The 22,017-nt window shown below is 36.0% G+C and overlaps 1 protein-coding gene across 2 annotated transcripts in view; it reads right to left on the bottom strand.

The window, feature by feature from the left end:
• LOC142345673 (CB1 cannabinoid receptor-interacting protein 1-like) overlaps positions 1-20,026 on the bottom strand; it is a 29,492-nt gene extending 9,466 nt beyond the window's left edge. Inside the window, exons 1-2 of one of the 2 annotated variants that reach the window (XM_075397887.1) lie at positions 19,938-20,026; positions 8,875-9,015 (exon numbers count right to left, since the gene is read on the bottom strand). In XM_075397887.1, coding sequence (XP_075254002.1) covers positions 8,875-9,015; positions 19,938-20,011 — 215 coding nt within the window. In that variant the 5' untranslated portion in view covers positions 20,012-20,026. Of the gene's footprint in view, positions 1-7,214; positions 9,016-19,937 lie in introns of those variants that run through there. The other variant, XM_075397888.1, reaches the window with a different exon arrangement.
• Positions 20,027-22,017: the final 1,991 nt, after the last annotated feature.

The raw sequence follows: 22,017 nt of genomic DNA, 5'->3' as shown, positions 1-22,017 counted from the left end.
AAACAAGTCTCAATTTTTTAATCTTTGACGTGTTATTGTAATTTCATTAGGCCATTGGTGTGTTAATTCGTAGTTAAAAACCGTGCGTTAAGAGATCACAATTTTGAACAATCAAGTATGTAAAAACAAAAAAAGTCTCAGAAAGCGAGGAAATCGGAAGAAAATTTCGAAAAAATTTGTGAATGTTTGGACAATTTTCATTTTTCGCATTGTCTTAGGATTCTTGTTCCAAAACCAGCCAGAATATACTGGTCTGTGGCATTTTTGTCAAGTAGCACATTCATTACAAAGTCAACAAACAAGAGCAAGTAGAACTACTCGGAATAGAAAGAATTTCAAAAAATGTTAAACGCAATTATCGTGTAAAAACACAAACTAATATTCGCAACCCCACTTAACGGGAAGGGCAAATATATACCCCTAGGGTTTTCAAGATGTTAATTTTTACCAATCGATACATTAGAAAGCTAGAAGTGGTATTAGAAAGCCAAATATGTTGAAATTCGCAGGATAATGATATTATCCTCGTTTCTACCATTTTGCAGCATTTTGATACCAATTTCCCATTTACAGTTGCTATGTTGTTTGACAGGTCCTGAGATTTATGACTCTGGGCTTACTTTTATCGAGTTCGGCTAAAAACCAGATCATTTAGCACCGGCAAAGCCTTTTCAGTTGCAATTTCTGCTATGAGCAATTTCCTAAACAATTTAAATTTCTACAATTTCTCACCATATTCATTACTGTTAAATCACATTAAATCAACAGAAAGAATACTACATTTTCTAACTACTTCTGAATATGCTTGTTTATGGAAGAATTTTTAACCTCGAAATTTCAAAATTAATATTGAGTTGAGGCAGTCTATAAAATATTGAAATTTCATGCTCCTATGCATCAAATGCTGCCCAAATATAGAACAATGTCTATAAAGCATTATATTTGATGCAACAAAATCAATTTGTTATTATGTTTATCAGAATTTTTTTGAAAAATGCGAATCGAGCAGGACATTTCTTTACTTCTTAAGCAGTTACTTCATAGCAGTCAGTTAGCATGACCATAAACAAGGATTTTTTCGCACAACGCAGCTACATGACAGTATCATCAGCTAGTATATTGATTGGTATTTGATTTTACCTGATACAGTTTTTGAGAATAAAAACTTGGTTTACTTTACAAGAATTTGTGAACTTGTATCTGATTTCTTCGCGTTTAATGTTTTATAGCAAGTTTCTCTAAAAATACATAAACAGAGAAAGAAAACCAAATTTATTTGATCTTCGACGATTAATTGTAGTTTTATTAGGAAATTGCGTTTATTTCGATAGTAATTAAGCGTTGGTTAAGAGATCACATTTTTGAACAGTCAAGTAAATAAATAATGAATTCTCAGAAAGCGAGGAAAAACTTCAAATTGTGAGACATTTTTGGATAACTTTCATTTTTTCGCATTGTTTTCGGATTTTGTTCCTTGCTGCTGACAATTGAGGGCACAACCAGGACTCTCATTTCAGCAGAAAATACAAAAACATAACCGACTAGCGTCGGCCGAATTGACTCAAACGACCGGCGAGCGGTTGGCTTCGAAAGTTTAGTGAGGCTAGCTTTAGCTTGATCCGACTCTGCAAATTTTAGATTTCTAGCCTTGTTAGTAAATAAATCAAAGAAAAATAATTTAAAAACTTGCAAAAAATTGCAAAATTTTAAAAAGCTTCCAGATTTTGCAGTTAAAAAGTTCAAAACGATTTTTTGTCTCCAGAGTTATGTGCGGTAACTCATCTGCAAGACTTGAAACGCTTCGTTGCCCAGTAATGATTGTTAAACTCGGAAAAGGGCAAAAATATTCAAAAAAATTGAAAACAATCGCAAATTTTAACAAACCTTGCCAAAATTCATGATAAAAAAATCTTCAAAACAATTTCATAGTCTCACGAGACTATCCAGTATCCCTATTTCAAGCTTTAAATGGTTTCACTGGCTCTTAAAGATCTAAAAACCTGGAACAAGAAAATAAATTTCCGAAAAATTTGAAAAAAAAGGAAATTAAAAAAAAATTGCTAAAGCTGGACTCATTAAAATATTCATAACCATTCCATTAAATCTAAAAACTATGCGAGAGCTCATCATCAAAACTTGGAGGAGGTCCCTAGGACCCTGGGGCCGGAAAAATTGATAAAAAAAATCCAAAACATTCAAAAAACTTGGAAAATTGCAAACATTTTCAAAAATTGCTGATATTTAAATCTTGAAAAATATTACATCACAATTAGAAGCTACGCAGTAACCTTTAATCAGAACCTAGAGGAGGCTATGTGGCTCTTGAGTATGGAGAAACCTAAAATATGACCAAAAATTTGAAAAAAAAACTTAGAAAAAACTGCAAGTTGCATAAAAAAACTGCTAAAATTTGTGATAATAAAAGTTGGAAACTAATCCATGGCCAAAAAACGTTTTTCAGTAACTTATTATCAAGCCCTAATTGAGATTTTCTGATAGGCTGAAAAACATGAATAATGACACTATATGTCAAAAAAATAGCAAGTTATACAAAAAAATGCTAAAATTCGTGGTGTTGAAATCTTGAAAAACATTCCAATACAATAAGAAACTAGACAGTAATCTATTGTCCAACCCTAGAGGAGATTCCTCGGCTCTTGAGGCTGGAGAAACCTGCAAATTGTCGAAAAAATTGAAATGCAAGTTTTATAAAAAAAATTGCTAAATTTGTCATACTATCACATACAAAAACCGCTAAATTTGACAAATAAAAAAAGCTATTCTATGGCTCTATGGCAAAAAATTTTTCGGTAAAATATTATCAAGACCCTCAGGAAGTTTTCCGGCCCCTAAGTCTGGAAACGTGAAAAATGAAAAATAAAAAATGGACACAATTTGTACATTTTGTCAAAAAAAAATGCTAAAACTCGTGATGTTAAAATGTTGAAACCATTCCACAACCACAAGAAACTATGCAGTAAACTACGATAAAACCCTAGACGGGATTCCTTGACACCTAGGGCTGAAAGAGCTCAAAAATGACAAAAATTTTCAAAAGCTTGAAAAAAATGAAAATTAGTATAAAATTGCGTCTTTTTAGTGATCGATTGTTTTTAGTGGTCTCCGAAATAGTTTGAGCTGAAACAGAGCTGAAGGGTTCTATGAGCACTTTATGCCCGCTGGGCGCTACCTGTTTATCTCGTTTTCAGGACAAAAAAGTCAAACGCGCCAGGCGAAAAACCGGTCAAGCAAAAAATAGCTTAAAAAAGACCGACAGGACTAAAATAATTGCTACAAAATTCGTTTGAGAGCAACTAAACACAATTAGATGGAAAATTAAAACGAAAAGGCCAAAGGGTAGATCAAAAACATCCCTCTCTTCTTATACTAAATTGACGAGCAATTATTCTGCGTTTGCTAGAATGATGAGGACAAGTTTTCGCTAAGACATGCAGATGAGCAAAAAATAGTCTTTCTGACTATTTTCTTTTAACTGTCGGCAAAGCACTTTCAACTTTCCTAACTTACGATCTCAACTCTCATTTATATTGAAATTTTCCAGAGCTAAGAAGCAATTAACGCTTGAAAATGAGAAGACAATACAGCAAAACACAAGTCACTTGATTAAGGATCAATGTGAGGTAAAATTCGATTTTTTTTTCATTTTCACAAATTCCATTGCATATTTAAAAGACCTTGAAAGGATGATAATGAACGCCAATTGACAAAAGCATCGGTTGCTATGTTCAAACAATAACTCAACAAAAACATCATCAGTCACACAAACACTAACAGAACAAACACACAAGAACACAACAAACGCAACACAAATAGACACAAGCACATCACACTTGCAAAAACAGCACATACACACACAAAACAAACCCGCAAAACAACACACGCAATCACAACAGACATACACATCAGAGACAACAAACAAAACAGACACAGACACACAAATCAAACACACATACAAACAACACATACAGCCACGCAAACACAGCACATAAACAAACACATCAGACACACAGAGCTACTACACGCAATTACATCACACAAACACACCAAAAACAATACACAGAACAATCACGCGAACAACATATACACAAACAGAACACACACACACACACACACACACACACACACCCACACAAATATTCAACATATTCACACAACGGACATGCAAGCTCAGGAGATACACAAACCCAACAAACACGACATACACACACACACGCACAGACACACACAACACAAACACTTGAAACACTACACTTGAAAAAAACATAGCAGTACAAGTCCTGAACTACAATTCAAAGAATTGAATGAAAAACTCAGACCTACTCTGCCAGAAGCCAGAACACGAATGAAATCATCAAAAAAATTGAGAAGCTAAAAGAATAAAAACTAAACAAAAATGTACTCATTGTTAAAACTCTTGAAACTTTTAAACCTAAGGCAAAATTTTTCCCTTTAAAAATAACTATTCCAAAAATATGTTCAAAACCATTTGTTGTTTCTGAAATCGGCCCAGTATTACATCTGCAAGACCTGAAAAATATTCATTGGCCCTTGAAGATCGATTAACTCGAAAATGAACAAAAAACTTAGAAAAAAATCAGTTGCAGATTATAAGGAAATACTACTGAAAATCGTGATATAAATATCTTCAGAATCATTTCTTTGTCTCTAGAGGCTATCCAGTAACCCAATTCCAAGCTTTAAAAAACTCATTGGCTCATAGATCGATAGGCAATAATTTTTAGAAAAAATTTCAAACTTCAAAAAAAAAGAAATTCGTTCTATTAAAATGTTGAAAGCCATTCAATTGCCCCCTAGCAAATATTTAATAGCATACTATCAAATCCTGGATGAGGTTACTTGGCTACTGAGGCAAGAAAAAAAACAAATAAAAAACAATAGTTTTGAAAAACTTTTGAAATTTTATCAGAAAACTTCTAAAAGTCGAAAGGTTAAATTGTTGAAAACAAATCCATTGAAACAAAAAACCATGGAGTAACTTTTCATCAGAACATTGAATATGTTTTCTCGCACTTGAGAATGGACGAATATCAAAAACTGACAAAAACTTTTGGAAGCCTTAACAAAATTGCAGATTTTGTCCAAAAAAGCTAAAATTCGAGACATTAAAATGTTAAAAACCATTCCATTGTTACTAGAAACTATGCAGTCCCCTATTGACAAACCTCAAAGGAGATTGCCTGGCCCCTGAAATTGGAAAAAAATGTGTAAAAACTTCACAAAACTTGAAAAAAAAAATGCAAATTTTGTCAAAAGAAAATTGCTAAAATTTGTGATATTCAAAAAATTTAGCCGATTCCAACTAAAAATCTTTCAGTAACCCATTATCCAATCCCTGATGAGGTTTTCTGGCCCCTGAGACTCAAACAACTTGAATAATGACAATAAATGTCAAAAAATATGAAAAACATTGCAAGTTTTGTCAAAAAATGCTAACATTCATGATGGCAAAAGTTGAAAACCATTCCATTACCACTAGAAACTATGCAGTAATCTGTCATAAAATCCTTTATCTAACTCTAAACGAGGTTTCTTGACACCTAGGGCTAAAAAATGACAAAAATTTTCAAAAAACCTGAAAAAAATTGCGAAAATTAGTATCATTTGGCGTGTTTGTTTGTAGTACCAAAACTTATAGCTCATAAAATGGTCATAACAAGCAATTTTGTCTCGTAAAAGGCCTTCATCAACTTTTAAAAACTTCAACCTAAGACTAAATAAAAAAATACAAAAAACATGAAAAATTGCACCACGTTGGGCCCAAAACTCCTAAAAATGACCCTTTAACCTTAAATTAAGGTCATCCCAGCAGCTGCACCACTATTAGCACTTGAAGGACTACTAAAGCCCACTTTGGGCTTCTAGGGAAACCTAATACCCGCTGGGCTTTACCTGTTTATCCCGTTTTGAAAGATCAAAGTCATTGAAAAATGAGTGAACACATCTTTAAAAAAACACAGCGCACCAATAGAATTCAAATTCTTTGAATTGTAAAAAAACAAAATACACCCACAAACAACCTCCACACACACATACCTACGCAAACAAGCTTACAGGACGTATATTTGATAATGTATAGAGCAACAAATCCTTATAGAATGAATTATCAATTTTTTATTATCACTTACTGCTCAGTTTTTGTGATTAATTGTGAGGCTCCACGAAATAAAAATGCATGGGGGCAATCAAATTATCAGAACTGTCAACAACAGCCTCATAAGATCTACCCGAAAAATTATCGCATAAGAGAAACAGAAAGACACAAAATTCGATAGTTAAAACAACGGCTCACGATTATATTTAAAATATATATACGCCCGAATAGTGGAATCATTAGAACTATCATCACTCTTTGTCGCAACACAACTGAGCAGCTTATATTATGAGGCACATTTTAACTGCAATTTACGAGTAGTATGAAATTTAAATAGGCTTCATTTCAAATCGATAATGATGATGAGAACTACAGCAAATTACTTCAGAGCAACTTTCTGAAATTACAACAGATCCAGACATCTAACACCTATCTCATTTGTAGCTCTACTTATAGTGCAATTTGACGATTCTTCCATAAGATGTTGAATGCAAATTCCACCGATGCGGTGAGCTTTCCTTGATTGTGCAATGTTTTTTTTTTAGAAAAGAAATTTTGCATTTTTCGTTGCTATAAAATTGAAGAAATTTACGGATCTGCTTCCCTCTCTCCTATGAACAAATTAATGATCATTTTGCACTTATAAAAATGAGCTGGATAAGAGCCTAACCAGTACAATAAATACATCAGATAGTTATTTCCATCGGTGAAACAGTTCCAAATTCATTTAACCCAGGTCATTTTTCAAGGCTAAGCAACGATATTTTTCTACAATAATTCTGGCAAACTGAAAATGAATGTTCGAAATGAGCGCAGCTCATGAAATAAATAACGCCAAAATGATGCATCACTATAACCATCAATTATATAATTAAACCACTCAAAGTACCCCCCCCCCCCCCCCCCCGTATAGACAATGTACCATAACATGTACCATAACCAAGTATTATATGTTAATATAGCGCATGAGCTTGAGAGTGTGAATATGCACCAACTAAGCGGGTAGTGGGGACATAAATGGAAAAGATCCCTAATATATGACATGTGCGTGAATGTTTGAATGAAAGAAGTGTGAACTTACTCTAATGATAGAGGGGGTGTGAGTGTAACTCTGAGGCAATATTCAGTGGCTAGTCTCAACTTGATGGTGTGTGCATCCCCGAATCTAGTACCGTCCTCCTTGTAGAATATCGGGGGTGACTTCCCCACTAACGGTTCCACAACCAGAGTAAACTTTTTACTCATTCTGACCCCTCCGATTCCCTTATCTGATTTGAGGTACGCTCAAATTGGTCAATATGTGACTTAACTCTGGCGTCAAAGTTTAAATTCAGACCCAGAAATGTAACAAATCTGGTTTATAGTTGATAGCACAATTTGACAAAGAATTGGTAAGCGGTTAAAACAAACCGATTACTCAAGATAGACTTGATTTTGAAGGTTTCAAAGTTTGCTCAGCTTTGCCAATGTTTGTATGAATTATTTCGCGCCGTGTAGAACAACAAACAAGGAATAACTTTCAAATTTGCAACCAAAATTTTGCAAAAGTTAGCTAAGCTTGTTGGCAAAGTTTTGCATCAGTGCGCATGAATTGAAAGTAATTCTGGGCAACAGAAAAACTACCGGAAAGAAAGTCGGCTAAGGGTCACGCAAAACTAGTCGCCTTCACCTTTAGTAGTAAATAATAACAGTTTGATTAAAGTAAACAATTGCGATCACATCAAAATTTTCTATTTCCAATTTTCAGCCAGAACTATCAAAATATCAAAACGTGCCACTAAATTTGCACGCAATAAACCACGATATTAAAGTTCAATACTTTATGAGCATAGCATAAAATAACGGTGTAAAATTTAACGATGCATTCGAAATAAATTTGAAATTTACAGGTTAGGTTAATTTTGAGTAAAAATGAGGCTCTGATAAAGTAGGCGATATGCTAAACGGCAAAGAGATGAAGTTTAATAGAAACGACGACCTTTAGAGGTGAAACAAACTGTGTAAATAGTTTCTTCCTTCTGTTCTCCAGTTAGTTAACAGAAATGTAAGGAAAACAAGTGAAGCAACGCAAATGCACGCAGCAGCCTTCAGTCGTAGCTGCGGGGGAATTGAAAGGCGGCTCTTTCTATTTGGTAAAACCCGTTTTCTAAATTTAGTAAAAAAAAAGAGGGGTTATTTTGGTTTACACCGGCGACACACCCACACTGTTTTACACGTAAAGAGGAGGGGGAACCTTATAATAAGGGAAGGCAATATTTTATGGTAGTATTAAATGCGTTTCCCTCTATCTATCTATTTACACATTAATACATCTGTATTAATACTTCCCTCTTTAGCTGGGAAAAAGTACCTCTCATTGACAAAAACTTGAAAAGTGTAAAAATTGGTACAAAATAATGGCGAGAAAAAATTTAGCGGAAATCTGCACAAATAAACGCCAAACACAGAAGCAAGAAATGAAGTTAAGAGAACTATAATTCAGAGTAGGCAACTGCAATGAAAATTTTGAGTCCAAAATATTGTCCTTGAATAAAGACGCTTAATGAGCGAATATTGATGAATTATATATTAGGTGAAGAATAAAAAATAGGCAGTTGTTCGATTGTGCGCTTTATTCGTCTAGAAAGAGTAACCAAAATGTGAAACAGTTGAAAAGACGTGAACAATTAACTCCAGGTGTATACGTCACGTGGGAAGCACACAACAATAGGAGACAAATGAGTGATGAAGTAAACACGCACGTAATAGCTCTAACTGAATGATGAGTGACCACTAAATATGAAACTGACAAAACCAACATAAACACTGCACTGCACTCCCATTTCCACTCTCGGCTTGTTCTTGGAGAACGAAATTTCCTACGCGGAGACCATGCAACAAACCTGAAATAACCAATCAAATCTAAAACCCTCAGATTTGACTATTGAAAAATAAGAAAACATGTGGAAAATTAATTGATACCGCTAAGCGGCAATTCAATTGTCAGAAACTCTTTTAGGTCAGACAATCTTTCACGTCAAAGGATTCGGCACACTTGGTTTCGATTTTAAATTTAGTTTTAATGCTTGGTTTTAATTTCAAATTTCATCATTTAGAAATATCATTTGACTAAAATATTCAATCCCACTAATTTCGGTGCATCTAATTGACGTCAGCAAAGCAAGTTTAAAAGATTGGTTTTCAGACGTCCACAGAATAAATCAAAAAGAGAGCAACTATGCATGAACATTGAGAATCACAAACTAATCTGCGGCTGAGCAAGCAAGCACACTTTGAGCGCAAATTGATATTCACATTACAGCTTCTAACTGTGAAATTCAAAATCCCGAATTTGGGGCCTAAGTTTTTATTAAACACATCCGGCAAATTGTCGGACAATAGCTGCAAAATAGAAGTGGTCACAAAATGTTGATTTACAATTTTATCATTATATTCAAATCTATTTTACATACTAATGTCTTCAGAGCATGATTGGCAGAATTCATTGAATAAAAATGCTAATCAAAAGGTCTCAACAAAAAAGAACGCCGATAAAGAATTGAAAACACTGAACTACTATCCAAAGATATTTCATTTTTAGCCCAAAAAACCAGATCTGTAAAAGGACGAAATTCAATTAGATAGGGAAATTTAAATTCAATAAAAATTGTTATAAAGAAAATTATAAAATATAGCTGTCCGATTGCCAGAAAATAACTGCATTTGTTTTGTAGACATGAACCCTCAGAATAACAAGAAAAAATAAGACCATAAAAATATATTTGGCTTTTCTACTATGTGATATATCGCGAAGTGGCGAACTTAGCAACTTAAGATTAAACTTCGATATATAAAGAAAACTTTCTTAGCTGATGCTTGATGAAGTGAAATTGAATAATGGCTTCTAATTTGAACCGAATCGTAAATTCAAATTTGTTCATACCACAAGTTTATCAGTGTACATAAAGCATAAATTTGTGTGATAGATTCGACCCTCCCACCACCAGACATGATCAGAAACCAACTCTCCGATCCTCCCAGTAGACAGAAATGACATGTTCTCAGGTAGGGAGAACAATGTGCTAAGTGCAAAAAACTGCACTAGTACTTGCCATATACGGCAAGGGGAATAACTTGTTCACAACTAAGGTGTAAATTAACCCTTATCAGTTTATCTATATCTAGACGGATCTGTAAATTTTCATACTGATACGGACTATAAATACATGTGAAATTTTGTACATTTAGGCCATTTTGAATTCATTTATTAAAAGAATAAAAATTCTTGTTACTCGTGCTCGAGACCACGACAATGGTGTCCAGACGACCAAACAACCGACAAACCTTGGATCTGCAGAATGCTGAATCCTGTACTGTGTGGATCATGTCTTTTGTGGCGAAATGTCGCGCAGAGAAGAAAGAAGATAAAGTCAACACCAACGGTACGATCGTGAACCTAGAGGTTACAAATCTCTTTCTTAGTATATGCAGCCAGGACGCACTTCTTAAACTTAGGAGGCTTATGAGCCATAAAAAATTGTTAGACACTCCTTTCAAAGAGATCAGACAAGCTATTCAAAACCATATTTCCCCTACAGAGAGTAGAAACGAAAGAAAGGGCTAAATTTCTAAAGGGCTAAATTAAAGTGGAGGTAAGCAAGTGGAGGAGTAGCAAGCCGTGTCTTGCCTTGAACAAGAAATGTAACACCTGTGAATAGGTGGGGCACTTTTCAAAAATGTGCAGAAGTAAAACCCAGCCAAAGTCAGTTAAGTCTGACCAGCACAACAATTTCTGCTAGGAAGAGGGTAAGTTGTTTGGTCAAACATCATCCGAAATGGAAATGGGAATGTACTATACACGGGAAAACGTGTTTAACATGTCGGTGACATGGGAGTACATTACAGTAAAAGACCATAAAACAAAAAAGCAAATTGATACCGGTGCTGATAGCACCGTGATATCATCATTAATCTGGACTGAGCTTGGTAAACCTCAGTTAAATGGGAAAGTCAGACGTCTTGAGGCCTATGACGGTCATCAACTGACGCTTCTGGGATCACTAACATGTGATGTTGAGGGGAACGGAAGCAAGCATAGGCAACAACAACTAGCAGTTCTGCAATCCCACAAAAAATTTGGGCTACTTGCGAGAGACATACTACCCCAAAAAGGCATCAATTCAGTGAGTGATGAAAGACTACCTGCAGTCAAAGGATACAAAGCGCATGTGAAACTCAAACCGGGATCACAGCCAATGTTCTGCAAAGCTAGAAAGACACCTCTACCTCTCCAAGACAGGGTCAAAGAGAAGCTTGAGACAATGGTACGACAGGGCATCCTGGAGCCATTACAACCCGGTGGGGTCACAAATGCATCACCAGTAGTGTGGCAGCGAAAGAACAATGGAACTTTGCGACTATGCGTGAACCTGAATGTTCACATCAATGGGAAAGTTATGGACGAGGACTATCCAATCCTATACATGGAGACCATTTTCCATAATCTCCATGGGCCTCTTACTTTGGAAAAATTGACTTACCAGACGCATACTATCAAATTGAGCTGGAGGAGGATGCAAAAGAAATATGCACAATCAATACATCGTAGGGATTGTTCAAGATGTGCAGGCTTCCTCAGGGCCTAAAGAACTCTTCATCAATCTTCCAGAATTGCATTGAGTCAAATCTCAAAGGAATCAAGGGTGTGGTCATCTTCCAAGACGACGTCCTGGTATATGGAACAACAAAAGCTTAAAACGAGAAACGAATGCTTGCAGTCAAGAGCCGGCTACGTGAAAAAAAATTTCACCGTCAATGAGAAGAAATGCAACTCAAAACCAGTTTCAAGCGTAAGTTTTCTTGGTCACTCTGTTTCCAAAGAAGGAATAGCACCCGATCCTAAACGTTGAAGAATCCTAAAATGTTGAGAATAATAAAAATGCAAAACCGCCATCAAATGTGATACACGAGTCCTTTGTCGGCTGAGCAAATTTTTTTGGTCGAATGATACCGCATTTTGCAACAAAAATGCTATTCCTAAACGAAGTTCGAAAAGAAGACTTCAGATGGGAAAAGGAAGATCAAAATGCTTTTGAAAACATCAAAAACGAGTTATGTGCTTACCCTCTTGTACAGCCTTACAGCTTGACGAAGGAAGCAACCGTGACAACAGACGCCTCAGAGAGCTATAGGCGGTGTACTCTCACAAGAAGGACATCCTGTGATCTACGTCTCGAGGAAGTTGCCACAAGCCGAACAAAATCACTCCAATATTGAGCGAGAGGCACTTGCAATTGTCTTTGTGGTCACAAGATTGAAACAATTCCTACTCGGAAGAAGTTTCACTCCACAGACTGACCACAAACCTCTCAAATATCTCTTCACCCCAGACAAAGAAATTCCGAAAAAAGCATTAGCAAAAATTACGAGATGGGCGATAGCGCTGATGGGATTTGACTTCGAATTGAAATATACGCCCGGAGAACAGATCCTTCACGCTGATGCTTTGAGCAGACTAGACTTTGACGACGACGATGACAATGATCGAGTCTGCTTTGCTCTTGACAATATCTACTTCGTCCAATCCGACCTGGTTACCCAGTCAGACATCAAAACTGAGCTGGGATCGAATCGACTCTTTCAAGATGTCATCAAAGGAATAAAAAGCGCCATCTGGAAACAGTGCTCAGAAGCAGAGAAAGAATTTGAACAACAGAAAGACGCATTGACCATTCACAATGGAATCATCTTTCGAGGAGTTGTGCCTTTCATTCCACCCAAACTAAGACCCATGGTGATGGCCAACGCTCATTAGACTCACCAAGGCAAGAATACAACTGAAACAGCAGTTCGAATGATGGCTTGGTTGCCCGGCATCAGTCAAGATGTTCTTCGATATGTTAGTAAATGTAAGGAATGCCAAGAAAACAGGCCTAGCCTGGGGAAAACAGTATCTACTTGACCGGAAGCTGAAGTTTGGGAAAGACTCCACATGGACTGGGGCTACGTTAATGATCAAGGTAAAATATTAGTAATAGTAGACGCGGGATCAGGTTGGATAGAAGACTTCCCTGCGGGAAATAGAACCTCACAAACAGTGAAGGTGTACTTGAGTCAAATTTTTGCAAAATTTGGGATAAAAAGAACAATAGTATCAGACAATGGTCCCGAGTTTGTGAGCAGTGACCTAAAGCAATGGTGTGAATCACTAGGGATTAAAAAGATGGAATCTCCCATCTACCATCAAAGAGCAAATGGGATTGCTGAACGATCAGTCCAAACAGTGAATCGGGCTATTCAAGCCTGGAGTCCAAATCTGAATGTGTTATTTGGCGCTTTCCTACAGCGTGATTTGACACATCAGAACACTTACAAGACGCGGGGCAAAACTCCTGTAGAACTGCTACTGGGATGCAAAGTAACACTTCCAGAAGTCACTGATTTTGATCTGTGTGAACGAGTCCTGTTCAAACCGACGAACAGTTTACCGACGGTTCCAGCTACTTTCATTATCCGTAAAGGAGTGAACACTTCGTTCATTCAGCTGGAAAATTCAAACAAGACAGTGCTTGTTAGTGACAACCAAATTGCACGACTGGAACCTAACGACATCAAAACTGAATCTACTGACTCACAGTCTGAGAGCAGTAGGGACGACATAGACGTGGCATCTCCCAGCTCTACTGAAGAAACTTCAGGAGTTGAAGGGGAACAACCTTCAGTGGCCACGAAAACTTCAAGCAGAAATAAAAAACAACCAGAAAGATTTGGAGAAGCTATTCCTACAAACTTTTTTAAAAAAGGAGGGAGGATGTGATATATCGAGAAGTGGCGAACTTAGCAACTTAAAATTAACTTCCATATATAAAGAAAACTTTCTTAGCTGATGCTTGGTGAAGTGAAATTGAATAATGGCTTCTAATTTGAACCGAATCGTAAATTCAAATTTGTTCATACCACAAGTTTATCAGTGTACATAAAACATAAATTTGTGTGATAGATTCGACCCTCCCACCACCAGACATGATCAGAAACCAACTCTCCGATCCTCCCAGTAGACAGAAATGACATGTTCTCAGGTAGGGAGAACAATGTGCTAAGTGCAAAAAACTGCACTAGTACTTGCCATATACGGCAAGGGCAAAAACTTGTTCACAACTAACGTGTAAATTAACCCATATCAGTATCTATATCTAGACGGATCTGTAAATTTTCATACTGATACGGACTATAAATACCTGTGAAATTTTGTACATTTAGGCCATTTTGAATTCAATTATTAAAAAAATAAAATTCTTGTTACTCGTGCTCGAGATCACGACTTACTAATTGATACGAAGCTTTCACTTATGCCATAAAAGGACCTCAATTATTTTGAAATACGCCCAACTGACCTTAACTGCACCAATTAATGCAAATAATACATTTTGAAAGTAAAAGCCTAAAATCAAAGAACAATATTCACGCAACTTAACGAAAAACTTAATCACATAACAGTAAAAAACGACGGGCAGCACACATTTGAGTCCAAAAAGGTATGAACAAATGAACAAAAACATGTTTGAGGTGAGCATAACGTAACAAGTTAACGACGCAATGAAAAATTAAACAGAAAAACAGAAGAATTTTTGGCTCAAAATTTGTATAGCCAAAAACTCCTAAACGACGCATCTGGAAGTTACCACAACCCCTTTTGACCAACAGGAACCAAAGAAACAAAATTTGAAAAAAAATCAAAAAACTTTAAATATTACGTAAATAACGACTAAGTTAAATAAAATTTCCTGATAGTGTCAATGCCTTGAAAGCCATAAATTTCGATCTGAAAAATATATTACCTTGGGCTCAAAAGCCCACCTTTCAAATCGAAACCATACCTTCCACAAAAATTATGTGCAATCAAGAGATTAAAAACGCTCACTTCGACACCATCCGGTTGACTTAGTTTCTTCAAATTGTACCAGTTCATCCCGTTTCATCCCAAGGCTAAATTAATCGAAATTTGCATCCGCTCAACCACTGCATCTATTAACTGGAATTAGACTGGACCTTAACAGGACATAGGTTTTGAAAACATTTGAAAAAAAAAACAAACGATAAGAAAATCAAATAACGCACGCAGACAAGAACTACCACAAAATACTTGCCTCAAACACTTGGTTTTAAAGTTGTATGTACAAAATTTCACGACTTAACACTCCGGGTTTAAATTTTACCTTTTTCCATTTTGGTGTCATTACAATCACGACTAAAGTCTTTTAAAATTATTGATAATCAAACGTCAATCGACAAATATGGTTGATGGCAACCAAAGCGAAACCCGAGAACCCAACAACTCTAGCCAAAATCAAAAAATTACATGTGACACGCCATATACAATATATTCTATATATTCGAATAAAAAAGTTCCAATTATTGTGAATGTAAGTGATCAAACGACGAGCAAAATAACAAAATGATGAGCAAAATTGTTCTGGAGAACATTTTCTATCTCAGTCAAACTGTATTTTGCAGAGTTTGAAAGCGAATTGCGATAACTGCTATAAATACACAACAGTTCTGTTGATATCTTGGCAGTCAACAAAAGTTCGGTTTTTAGTTCATTACTTTTTATAAAATACAATGAAAATTTTCATTATTGCATGAGATATTGCTTAGACCAAAACATAATTCTTTAATACTAAGATTAAAAACAAATAATTTTATGAAACGTTATTACAGAGGCATTCGGACCCGCAACCTCCAGGATGGCAGGCTGCCATCTTAAACACTAGCCTAGACCGGATTTGTTACTGCATACCTTACAATCGGTTTATTTTAGCAACAAATTTGATTTTGAATGAGAGCAATTGAGATAACGCAAAAATTAAGCAAAGAAATTAAGCAAAAATTAGCAAGAAAAAACCACTTGACAGCGAAGAATGTTAGCTTCCATTTGCTGCGAAAAAAAACAAATGAGAAAAATGCTGACAAAAATGTCTTGAGCAGTTTTTCTTCATTTTTGTTTACCTTGGAAGTGAGCACATTTTAAAAAGTGAGCACAGATATTGTAATTGCACTTCAAAATTGCTCTTTTTATCATATAGTATCTATTATCAGCCAAGATATGTGCATTTTTGTTTAAAAAAACCTAATTTCTTGAAAAAAGTAAATTAAAAACTTTTTCTTTTCTTCAGTTACATTGCATTGTTAAGCTGTGATAACGCACTCCCAAGATTTGGGGTACTACTTAACGCAGACATCACCGAATGTTGGGTTGACGCTAATTTTCTTTTTTTTCCGTTGGATTTTGAGATAATTGGTAAAATTGGATTTGTTCCGCAGATCTTAATTATTAAGGTAATATAAAGTGAGTTGTGGTTAAAACATATGACTGAATTACCCAGCGTTAAGTTGACATTTCAACAAATAATCGCGCCAGTGTTGCTCAGAAAAATGTCAAGATTGGAGTTTTCAAACTCATTGCGCTGCTGTATGTTAAACATTGGCCTGCCTAGAGCACCAGAAGGAACAAATTGGTTGAAAAGATGGAAAACCTGCAAACCTCATTGGATTAGTCTCACGCAATTTTGGTGTTGTAGGGAAAGTAAAAATTTTCATAGAAAAGGGATAAACTTCACCTAAATTTTCACCTGCTCTTAAAATTATTTATTTTTCCGTTTTCACTGCTCCAGCCTAAAATTATTTCTAAAGCAGTCGTAAAAATACTCAACTATGTGTTTGGTAGATTGCTGAATATGGATCACGATATGGAAACGATGATAAAAAAGGGGAATGAAAATTAAGTTCGTTCTAGTTTCTATAATATTTTGAGTTGAAATTAAACATTAAACAGTTGTTTCTGTGTGTTGACCTGCAAGGCTTTTAATAAGACGAGCTGACTACTTTTGTTCTTCTTTCTTTAAAATTCAACAGACTAAAAATTTAAATTTACATATTTGAAAAGAGCAAGAATGTACTTATATGATCGCTGATCAATCAATGGGTATACGTAAAAAAAGGAAACTTGAAGTGTCCACTGGAAAATTTGTAAACTTTTTCGAGCTGCGCCCGGAATTGACGGCGCCGAAGGATTAGACAAAGAATTAAAACGGACTACGGTTCAATAAGGAATATCCCAACACCAAAATTATGAAAAAAACATACCTGTTTGAAAGCTGCTCCAATGAGAGAATAAGGCAATTGCTCAGCGGAAAAGTCCACTATTTATAATTCAGCGGAGGTAACCAGCAATTTATAATCGGATCTTAGATTGAAAGGTAACTAGTTAAAAAACACCCTCAAAATAAATTGAAAAAGCGCAAATTCCGGCAGATCCGATTTAATTCCAAATCAAAATACAATATCATACTTCAAGCAGACCAGAATAATGCCTCAAAAAACAGACTAGAAGGGGAATTTTGCCGCAAAAGAGCAGTTCTTTCCTTTCCCGGGGAGTAGCAGTAATAAATACTGCATGCGGTGGGGGTAACAGTGGTGGCGAAGGTAGGATTTAAATTGGGAAGCACGTACTAACTTTATTTTGGAGGCAACAAAGGAGAGAAAAATTACAATAATGATATGGTAAGAAATGTTGAATAAAAACGACCATTTCTTCAGCTTGTGCCATTATCTGAAGAGTTTGCAATTATCAAGCCGATTTCTAACGAAACCGATATCGATTTAATTGTATCCCCTATGATTTAGGCAATACAAATTTACTCAATAGACAAACCTAACAAAATTGCAAAACTGTCCACCTTTTGATAGGTAGTTTTACGTCTTTTAAAATGCGACAAATATCAGAATCTATTTTCAAAATTCAACATTCTCTAAATTCTCATTCGGGAACGTGTTTCGGTTAAATAAACGTCGACTATATTTTCAGCATTTTTATATTCTGTGCAAAAATGTTTGCAGCAAATTCCTCCAAACAACACTGCAAAGTACAGAAGAATAGAAAATTCTCTCATTGTTAGTAGTCAGAAGAGAAGAGAGAGAATAGGTGAGGGGGTAACATACGGCAGGGGAAAAGAAGGAGTACGAAATATATGAAAAGGAAACGGGTTAGCGCCCGCGGCTCCGCTAATTTTCCTTCGCCCGTTTCCTAGGGTAGATTTGTAGCAACAGAAGACTTAAAGCATACTTTTTAGCTTCTCAACCGAGCCAATGATCACAATAGTCCATGAATCCAAACAATAGCGCGCGAGTAACCACTGTGCACTTAGGAACTGACAACAAACGTTAAATTAGCCATAAAAGTAAAATGACCGAGTGTGTTTCGCAGGCATTAAAAATATCTATGTACAAAATTTTGCACCCACTTCGAGTTTGCTGTGTGTTTAACTGCCTTTAATGGAGAAAACAAGGGGACGAGTTTTACCCTAATGGAAATACCGCAAACGTTACTTTACCTAATTGCAATTCAAGCTAAATTTTTGAAGTTCAACACTGCGCTGAAAATGAAGCTTGTGGATTACTAAACTATGCATTGAACTTCACATGAAACGACTGAATAGTAAAATATTTTTTCTATATGAGCTATTTCTAGCCATAAACGCACATTCTCGCATTGGACTACATTCAAATTTGCAAATAATTTAATGAACTATAAAAAATTTTGATAGAGCTCTTTGAGGTCAGAAAGTATTTGTCGTAGATATGCCACCGAGTTGACATAAATGAACATAGCCGGCAGATTGCCGGAAAATAGCCGCCGTTGACGCGCTTGATGCACATAGGGATTAAAACAGAAATAGAAAAGAGATAAATTGACCAAATTTTTTTCTATTTTTTTTAATGTCAAAAAGTGTTCTTCTAATTCGACGTGGTTTCAGTTGGATTCTAAAACTATACTTAATTCAGCTTCTAAACTGAAAGCTAAAAAGCTTAACACCAATGTCAGGTAGCAAACACGCAATGAACAGTGTTAACCTAGTGCATTTCGACTTAATGACAGGGCTTTATCGGTTTATCCCGTCTCTTTTGATTTTGCTCTTTTGACATTGACTGTATTCACTATCTTGTGTAATTCATTGAGTGAATGGATTTAAAAACTACTCAGTTAAAATAGTGCGTGAGGTAAGTCAGAAGTCAAACGCGAAAGCCGTGAATTATGTAAAACGAAAAACGTGATCAAAAGGTGAAGCGAATTAAAAAAAAAAAACAAAGCAGGACAAGTCCTCACGTACAATTCCAAGAATTTTCATTGACTAAACAAAAACCAGGCCTAGAACGGACTATTATGAATTGGGGAAACCATCACTAAAAATATCAGATAAAAAAAACAAAAAATCATTGTCGAAATGCTGCATGTGAACAAAAAAACCACTAGCGAGAAATGGAAATTTGGTTGAAATAAAAAAAACTAGGCCTAGAATGAACTATGAATGGAATGGGAGAAACATTTAGAACCACAACGTTTTCTCACTCTACTTAAGAATTAGAGCGAAAAAATTCACGCCGCAAAACTACTCGGTTTTTCGCTCCACTTCCTGTTTCGGCGCGACCAAAATCATTTCTCCAATTTGACTTCAAAAATCATGAAAATGTGTGAACAGATCTTAAAAAAAGACAACGCCCCAATACAATTCAAATTCTTTGAATTGTAAAAAAAGGAGAGCACCTAATTAATAGCCGTTTGAGAGGCTGACGGCGGCTATTAAAAAATCTTCAATTTAAGGCTTAAACCGCTCGCCTGAATCGATAGTTGTTCTCAGAAAAATAAACCCGCACTATATAACGCCAATCCCTTCAGAGAAAATCTCGACAAAAATTGCACTCTCCCGACTATATACCTCGTGGATCGTCAAGTATCAGAAAAATTATCAGTCCAAATAGATCTTACCAGATTATTCGTGCAGCATACTCGAACATTATGCACTTTTTAACAGCTCCTTTTGCGGTCAATAGCTCAATCATGATCAATTTCTGCCAACTACTACTTAGGCTTAACTGTTCTACGGCATCGCAAAAATTAAATGCCCCAGCGATATAGACCACCGCACTTTTCCTCTCGCTCTCTCCTGCAAATTAGAGGAAGCTAGCCGTGAAATCATTACCAATCCATTAAACTTCCTCCTCCCTTCAATCAGTTCTTGTCTTGAGTACAAAAATTTGATTTCTTCAGCTGTCCAGCGGGTTGTCATTTGCCAGGCAGACATTCCAGCGGGTGCTATTTACCGCAAATTGGCTGCACAAGATTTAAATTAACACGGGAATAGAGTCAGAGCTGCAATCTTTAATCAAAAATTCTCTAATTAACTAAAACTGACGCTCCCAGGAGCCAATTTTGTCGATAGAGCGTGTCGCTATTGATTCAAATTCTGAGGAACGTTCCAATTCAATATAAATCCAAATGAATTCTGCCAATTCTCACCTAATCACCTGCATAAATCGGCCAATGTCATGCTAATGAGCAGTATTTCTGTACTATAGCAGTCATAAGAACAAAGCTGATGATCCAAAATGGGACCCATCTGCAGATTAAAAATGTGCAAGGCCAAATGCAAAAACATTGCTTCGTTTTATTTACTGGGTGAAAATATATCAACAGAATGCCCAAGAAAGAGATAATAGTCGACGACACTAGTGAACAAATATTGCCCTTTACAGGATCCAATTTAGACCTGAAGACGGTCTATAATGGCACACCAACGTAATCATATTGAAGTTAGCAGCTTGTCATCAGCTCAAAATTTGCATTCGCACAATGTTCCGACCCGCTCAACCACTTTTTTGGTTTAATTATCAACAAAACCAGGAGATAGAAAACTTGGAAAACCTCATATATTGTTCAAAATTAATTGGTGTATCCATTTAAAACCTTTTAAACTCAAACCACCATACAAATAAAAACATAACCGACTAAACGTCGGAAGAATTGCTCTCGAACGACTAGTGGGAGCTCTAATGAATTGCAGCCTGCTTCAGTCGGGGGGGGGGGGGGCTTAAATGGGACTAAGAAGTTCAATAGTGGGCTTCAAATAACCACATTAGAGGTTAACATATACCACTATTAAGATTTAAAGTGAAAATGACACCAGTTTTGGCGCACTTTTCACTTGACTTTTAGTATTAAATTGTCGCCAATTGAGTTCAGCTGCTTGAAATTGTGATAGAGAGAGAATTTTAGATCACGCAGAACGCAAAAAGTCAAGGGCGTAAAAGTCACTCGACAAGACGATTTTGTCATGCGAAAATTTTGCATTAAAAGAGACACACACGTTTACAATAATTGCTATGAATTTCGTTCAAGAGCAATTAATAACAACTCATAAGAGGACTAATGATATCTGCCAGTAAGGAGAGTACGAGAGGAGACAAACAACTAAATTAAAGAAAACTAGCATTATTTAAGACCAAAACTCTAATTCTATCTATTTTAATTTAAAAAAACAATGACAAAGTCAAAATAGCATGAGATAAAAACAAAACTAAACCAAACCAATTGACTTGCATTTCGCCAAAAAAGATGTGACCAATCTTCATTGAGAATAATTAAACATTAAACGTACCGACAAACGTCGGGCGAATTGCTCTCAACCTACCCAGCGAGCGGTTGGCTTCGTCAGTTGCTAGCCACGGTTTAGTGATGCCAGCTTCAGCTCAATTGAAAGGGCGAGAGGTGAAGGTAATCGATGATTACATCACTCCACATAACAGCAGCTGAAGTGCGGCATCAACAAAAAGGTGAAGGAAAAAGACAGATAGTGTGCGAGAGATAACACGTGAACGAGAAAGAGAAGGAAAGAAACCCCCAGCCAAGAGAGAGGGAGAGAGAGCTAGGAATATTTTCCATGACGAGATTCAACTCTGCAACATCTAGCTTTGTTACAGGAAAAAAAAAAACAAAATAGAAAAAACAAACAACAAGATTCAAATAGAAAAGTTTCCACATTTCGCAGTGAAAAAAATAATCAGAACCA

Source organism: Convolutriloba macropyga, chromosome 9 (assembly GCF_964194025.1).
Source record: "Convolutriloba macropyga chromosome 9, txConMacr16.3, whole genome shotgun sequence".
Classification (NCBI taxonomy): Eukaryota; Metazoa; Xenacoelomorpha; order Acoela; family Convolutidae; genus Convolutriloba; species Convolutriloba macropyga.
This window is presented reverse-complemented; position numbering and strand designations above follow the sequence as displayed.